This window comes from Papaver somniferum, chromosome 6, assembly GCF_003573695.1.
Source record: "Papaver somniferum cultivar HN1 chromosome 6, ASM357369v1, whole genome shotgun sequence".
Classification (NCBI taxonomy): Eukaryota; Viridiplantae; Streptophyta; class Magnoliopsida; order Ranunculales; family Papaveraceae; genus Papaver; species Papaver somniferum.
This window is the reverse complement of record NC_039363.1, coordinates 101236185-101242189: the sequence shown is the minus strand read 5'-3', so window position 1 is coordinate 101242189 and position 6005 is coordinate 101236185. Positions and strand designations below refer to the sequence as shown.

General features: G+C 35.8%; 2 protein-coding genes across 4 annotated transcripts; one reads left to right on the top strand and one right to left on the bottom strand.

The window, feature by feature from the left end:
• Nucleotides 1-474: 474 nt before the first annotated feature.
• Nucleotides 475-3304, top strand: LOC113288607 (BTB/POZ domain-containing protein SR1IP1-like). Of its 2 annotated transcripts, XM_026537697.1 has the most exons (6): nucleotides 475-490; nucleotides 684-845; nucleotides 962-1031; nucleotides 1171-1785; nucleotides 1876-2403; nucleotides 2492-3304. In XM_026537697.1, the coding sequence occupies exons 2-6, from the start codon at nucleotides 742-744 to the stop codon at nucleotides 3023-3025; spliced, it is 1851 nt and encodes a 616-aa protein (XP_026393482.1). In that variant the 5' UTR covers nucleotides 475-490; nucleotides 684-741; the 3' UTR covers nucleotides 3026-3304. The 2 variants fall into 2 exon arrangements, with proteins under 2 accessions (XP_026393482.1, XP_026393481.1); XM_026537696.1 differs by lacking the exon at nucleotides 475-490 and having other exon boundaries at nucleotides 539-845.
• On the bottom strand, nucleotides 3280-5719 carry LOC113288608. 2 transcript variants are annotated; one of them, XM_026537700.1, is made up of 3 exons: nucleotides 5447-5719; nucleotides 4286-4469; nucleotides 3280-4170 (listed from the first exon to the last, which is right to left on the bottom strand). In XM_026537700.1, exons 2-3 carry the CDS (start codon nucleotides 4367-4369, stop codon nucleotides 3640-3642), a joined length of 615 nt encoding a protein of 204 aa, XP_026393485.1. In that variant the 5' UTR covers nucleotides 4370-4469; nucleotides 5447-5719; the 3' UTR covers nucleotides 3280-3639. The 2 variants fall into 2 exon arrangements, with proteins under 2 accessions (XP_026393485.1, XP_026393483.1); XM_026537698.1 differs by lacking the exon at nucleotides 5447-5719 and adding an exon at nucleotides 4879-5412.
• Between the last annotated feature and the right edge of the window lie 286 nt (nucleotides 5720-6005).

Genomic DNA, 6005 nt, shown 5'->3' with positions numbered 1-6005 from the left:
GAAAGAGCAAGTAAACTTCTGGATGCATCCATGTAGGCTACAAACAAATGATTCCGCAATACAAATTATGGACATCCTAATTTTTGAACACGAAAACTACATAACCACACCCTCAATGTAACTCTTCTCTTGTATACATACACACAACTCTCGCACGACAAAATGCCCGCTGAAGATTCCACATTGCAAACAGTTACATAAGAGAAGAAATATGAGATATGCGATTGATTTTGATTGTATATCCATCCATCCCCTTGTTCATTTGTGGTCGAAAATTATGCGACTATAGAAATTCATGTGTATCATCAAACTCATCCCAACTTCTAACTTCCCTATTTGGTAGCCAATCAACGAGACAAGAAAATCCCAATCCTTTCTCATATCACCACACAATACTTAACTACATCCAACCATTATCAATTTACCCTTGCATTCTGCTTACATATTACTAACAACACCACTACTTTTGAAAATCGCAAAATGACATCTTGTAAGTTTACTCAACAATGATGACACCGTGATTGTTACATTTTGTACTTTGCTGTGGGCTAAGATTCTAATTCATGGGTGTAAATTAGTTATGATTTGATGTTGTTTCATGATAACATTGGAAAAGGAAGACCAAAAACTCAATTACTTTACTTCCTCATTTCTATTCTCTTCTTACTTGTTCTTCATTTCAGGCATATGATGATATGAGCAAAGTAATCAATCAAGAAAGGTTAAACAGCAGCAGCAGCCATGGGGAAAGTTGATCAAGAAGAAGCTGCAAAAACAACACTTAATGCCTTGTTTGCTAAAAAGAATGAAAAACTCTCTGCAGCAATGGAAAGAACTAGTGACTGGTTTGATTTCTTTCTTTCTCATTTTTGAATTTTAAAAAATTGTTAAGTTTTTAGTTGCTCTTCAAATTGAATAATAAGATCTTGCTGTAAAATGGTATTATGCTGACTTTTTACAGGATTTTCTCCCAAGAGATTCCTAGTGATGTTACAGTTCATGTTGGAGAAGTTTCCTTTTCACTTCATAAGGTCTATACTTGATCCAGTTCTTGTTTTAGTTTTCTTGCATATGTATGTTTCGATCCCATTTACGATGATTGGTTCGGTCCTTGGGGAATCGAATTATGTACTTGAATTGAATTTGATCTAGTTTATACCCTGATTGCAGTATCCATTAGTCTCAAAGTCAGGATACATAAGAAAACTAGTGTCAGGAGCTAGTGATGCAGATCTTTGTGCTATAGAAATTCATGATATTCCTGGTGGCGCAGAAGCATTTGAATTGGCGTCAAATTTCTGCTATGGAATAAATTTTGAGATTGGTATTGAGAACATAAGCATGCTCAGATGTGCGGCTGAGTATCTGGAGATGACTGAGGACTACGCAGCTGGGAATCTGGTGACGAGAACGGAGGCCTATTTGAATGATATAGCGTTGAAGAGCCTTTCGGGTGCAGTCACGGTGCTACATCTAGCGGAAAATTTAATTCCAGTGGCAGAGAAGATTAAGCTGGTGAGCCGATGCATAGACACAATAGTCCATATGGCATGCAAAGATAACCAATTCTCATTGCTCGGTAAAACCGAGAATAGCTACGAGAATGGCAATTCTTCATCAGTACCTCAACCTAAGCCTATCGTACATTGGTGGTCGGAAGATTTAACGGTTCTTAGAATCGATATCTTCCAACGGGTTATCACCACAATGATGACAAAAGGATTTAAACAGTATGAGCTTGGTCCAATACTCATGTTATATGCGCAGAAATCATTTCGAGGTTTGGTGAGAAACTACTCTGAATTGCAAAACAAAATATCTTTACTTTTGTCAGGTACATTTTAAATATAGGTTTAAACTGAAATCATAATGCAGGATATATTTGGCAAAGGAAGGAAGAAAATTGAACCGAAACAAGAGCACGAAAAGCGGGTTGTACTGGAGACCATTGTGGCTCTTTTGCCTGTGGAGAAGAACACCATGTCAGTTAGCTTTCTTTCGATGCTTCTACGTGCATCAATATTTCTTGAGACAACTGTTGCTTGCCGTCTTGATCTTGAAAAGAGAATAGGAGAGCAACTCGGACAGGCAGTGCTGGATGATCTCTTGATTCCATCATACTCCTTCACTGGCGATACATTATTTGATGTCGACACTGTACAACGTATCATGATGAACTACCTCGAATATGGAATGAACGGAGCCGAATTTGATGATGGATATTTTTCACCCCTGCCAAGTGATATGGAACGAGTTGGAAAGCTAATGGAGAGTTATCTTGCTGAAGTAGCATCAGACCGGAATTTAACTGTTTCCAGGTTCATCAGCCTAGCAGAACTAATCCCCGAGCAAGCAAGAATAACCGAGGATGGAATTTACAGAGCCGTAGATATCTATTTGAAGGTAATATCTATGTGAAGGTAATATAAAATTGGCTCATAATCAGTACCCAGTAGCATCTGACATTTCAAATCCTTTTATGCTGTTCCAGGCTCATCCTACCCTGAGTGACATGGAGAGAAAGAAAGTTTGCAGCTTAATGGACTGCCAAAAGCTATCGCGAGGAGCATGCGCCCATGCAGCTCAAAATGAACGGCTTCCTGTGCAAACTGTGGTTCAAGTGCTTTACTACGAGCAGCAACGTCTACGAGAGGGCATGGGTGGGGAATCTCCGGCTTCACGAATGGGTGGGGAATCTCCGGCTCAACCGCGCAAAGTGCACATATACTCTGCAGATAACCACCAACCCTCTGATGAACTTTCAAGGTTACAAAAAGAAAACGACCAACTAAAACTTGAGCTAGCCAAGTTGAAAATGCGATTGAAAGAATCTGAGAGACAGACAGGAGGAGACTCTGCATCAGCAATGAGCACTCCACCACAATCTAGCAATAAGCCACCATTGCCTAAAAAATCATTCATAAATAACGTGTCTAAAAAACTCGGCCGTCTTGTTCGTGCTGATATATTGAAGCCTCCTTCCCGGACAAGACCCGCCAAAGATCGAAGACATTCCATCTCTTGATTCTTCTTCTCCGTCTTTACCTTATACTATATCAAATATACTGCTGCAATTTGTTTGCGATTACAGTTTGAATTACAAAGAGACCAGGTATTCTCATTTTGTGTATATTACTGTCATTCTTGCACCAAAAGAAAATCAATCATGTACTGAAATTGGTGTTTCTACTGCTGCTGCCTGCTGTTTGTGCTAAATTTTCACAGAAAATGTCTATTGAATTCTCTAAACTACTCTTGGTGATAAATATCAAATTGTAATAACAAAACATAAGAAGTTCATTCATGTTGTTCTTTACAATGTCACTAGAAATGCTTCAAAGGAAAAACAAAAAAGAAGTCCCAAATGAACACCAAAAATGTCTGTCGAAGTTAGCATTTTCAGAGACCTTCATAATCAAATTTGATTCCATGGGCTTTGGTAAAATTAGCTAGCTTTATAAAATGGGCTAGGAAATGTAAAGAAGAGAAAGCAGGGTATTAAAAACTGAAATCTAGAAGAGAAAAGTTATCACACAGTAGACAGATTCCATGAGTTAGTAGATGAAGAAATCCAAACCCATGGGGAAGATGATCAAACTAAAGAACTCTAACAGAGGAGGAGGAGATTTGAATTCATTTTCAGGTCATGTTTAGACTCATAACTCTAAATAGCCAAGGAGATTGTTTTTGTCTTTCTTGTCTCAATTGTTCATCAACATCACAGTTGTTTATGAGTCCACCCCATTTGTTGCCTGCACTGAACTGTTCGTCGCGGTTATCTCCTCGTTTACGTGTATTGTTGTTAGTATTTCGCCTCTGGACATAGCTTGATTCGTTAGAAGATGAGGAAAAACTTGGTCCGGTTTCCGAATTCAAAGATGTATCATCCTTGCTCTTACGTTGTTGTTGTCGAAAACTTGTTGGGCCTAATCCTAATGTCAATTCAATATCATTCTCATCTTCAGTTTCTAACATTCCGTTGTTTTTATTTCCACCTGCTTCATTCATAATATACTCTTCAGCTGGACGTTCTAAATCAAGTTTCCGTCTTGGCTTTTGTTGTTCATGATCATAAGTAGCATAGTTGGCATTATAACCCTGAGCTTGGCTGGTTTTCAAGTTGTTCATTAACATCTTTTGAATTCGGTATAAACGATGAAGTTCATATACCTGCAGAAAAATCACTCCCCATACTTAGAATTTTCCAAAACTAGTCTTGAAAATTGAAAATACTCAAATAGAGAAAAATTACATGGTGAAAAATACTTCGAAAAAAATTATTTACCTGTTCTTTAAATGTTTCTTCATGTTTTAGCATAGCCATCTTCATGCATTCTTTATCATATGGCTGCAAAATCCTGCTCTCCATTTTATAACCCTTTCTTTGTAATCTCCTCTTCTTTTAGGAATCAAACCCAAAACCAGCAAGTTTTCTGCCTATCTTAGTTTGAAAATGATAACTCTTGATTCTGTCAAACAAAAAACAAACAACACAGAGTTTAGAGACTGTAACTGAAAAATTCTGAAACATCATGATCAAATGTAGAGAGATCTACTTGATGATAAGTTTTCTCTGTTCTTCTAAATATACATGCATGTTGAAATAAACCAAAATTCTAATGAAAATCATAGGATTTAACAGATGGGGGCAATTAAAAAAAAAATCAAGAAACTCTTCTGATAATATGTAAAAAACTACAGACATCAAAGAAGAATCATGCAACCCAAAGAAAACAGAGGTTTTCTAAAACAGAGTTTTGGGTAAATTCAACAATAGTGATAGATCTTCAGGGTTTGTTTAATTCTTAGATGATGATCTTAAAACAAAACCCAAAAGTTGATATAAAAAGAGAAGAATTGTAACAGTCACTCACTAACCTGTATAACAGAAGAAGAATCTATCTGATAAACTTTGTTGAAGATGATGAAGATATCAAAAAACACTTTGATTGAGGAAAATCAGAAAGCTAAAAACACTCTTTCTTTTTCTTTGTTTGAAAGAGAGGAGCACCCAAAAGTTTATATATACAGAAGAGTTTACTACTTATCTTTCAAAACCCACTTTATAAACTCTCTATAAAAACATCATCATCATCATCGTCAACCTCTATGAACAAAAGTACAGTTCAGCTGCAAACGTTATTAAATTATAAAAACTGAAAGAAAGAATTTAAGATTCTCTAGAAAGAGAAAATATTAATAAAGAAATCTTGTGGGTGAGAGAGAAGGCATGCGAAACAAATCTCAGAGCCTAAACCAATGTAATTCAAGATATGTGAAAGAGATGCTTTCATAGAGTTTCAGACAAGTACAGATATATATATATTATAATAATATCAAAAACCAACAAAATTATTCTAATAAAATCTTAAATAATCTAATCAATAAATTTTGTGTTGCTGATACAGAAAAGAATCATGAACTACACAGAATTTTGAGTTCTTACTCTAAGAGACAATCATCAAAATGGACAGCTTAGCCTTTGTGTTAACATGAATCACATCACATGCACTCAAAGATCTCTCTACCTCTTTTTATAAACAAATGAACAAAAATCACTGTATTATTATTGTTGTTATTATCAACAGTTGTCTTAATTAAAACTGATAATATCTCTATATCAATTATTATTTATTACTTAAATGACATCTAATTAAGTCATCAATCTTGGCCGGACATTCGAGTTTATCCAATAAAACACATCAAAAATGTTAGTACAAAAGTAGAGAAGCAAAAAAAAAAAAATTAAGCTTGTTTTTTGTAAAGTGTCAGGAAAATGGATTCAATCATTTTTGGTGCAAGTCAGATTTTTATTATTATGGGAAGATATCCCTTCCCCCATATGCATCATCTGCCCCTCATGGCCCATGAAAAATTGTGTCATGTCCATATCAAAACATCTGTAAATATACCCAAACAAATGAATCTTTGAGGAGGTCATCAAACTCAATCTCAAACACTTTGAATTATGTTTTCATCTGCAGATAGCCCTATACACTTTTCAT

Coding starts and splice junctions, on each gene's coding strand:
- LOC113288607 (XM_026537697.1), top strand. CDS start 742: ATGGGGAAAGTTGATCAAGAAGAAGCTGCAAAAACAACACTTAATGCC. Junction 1,032..1,170: donor TTTCCTTTTCACTTCATAAG/GTCTATACTTGA, acceptor CCCTGATTGCAG/TATCCATTAGTCTCAAAGTC. Junction 1,786..1,875: donor AGAAATCATTTCGAGGTTTG/GTGAGAAACTAC, acceptor ATCATAATGCAG/GATATATTTGGCAAAGGAAG.
- LOC113288608 (XM_026537700.1), bottom strand. CDS start 4,369: ATGGAGAGCAGGATTTTGCAGCCATATGATAAAGAATGCATGAAGATG. Junction 4,171..4,285: donor AAGAAACATTTAAAGAACAG/GTAAATAATTTT, acceptor ATTTTTCTGCAG/GTATATGAACTTCATCGTTT.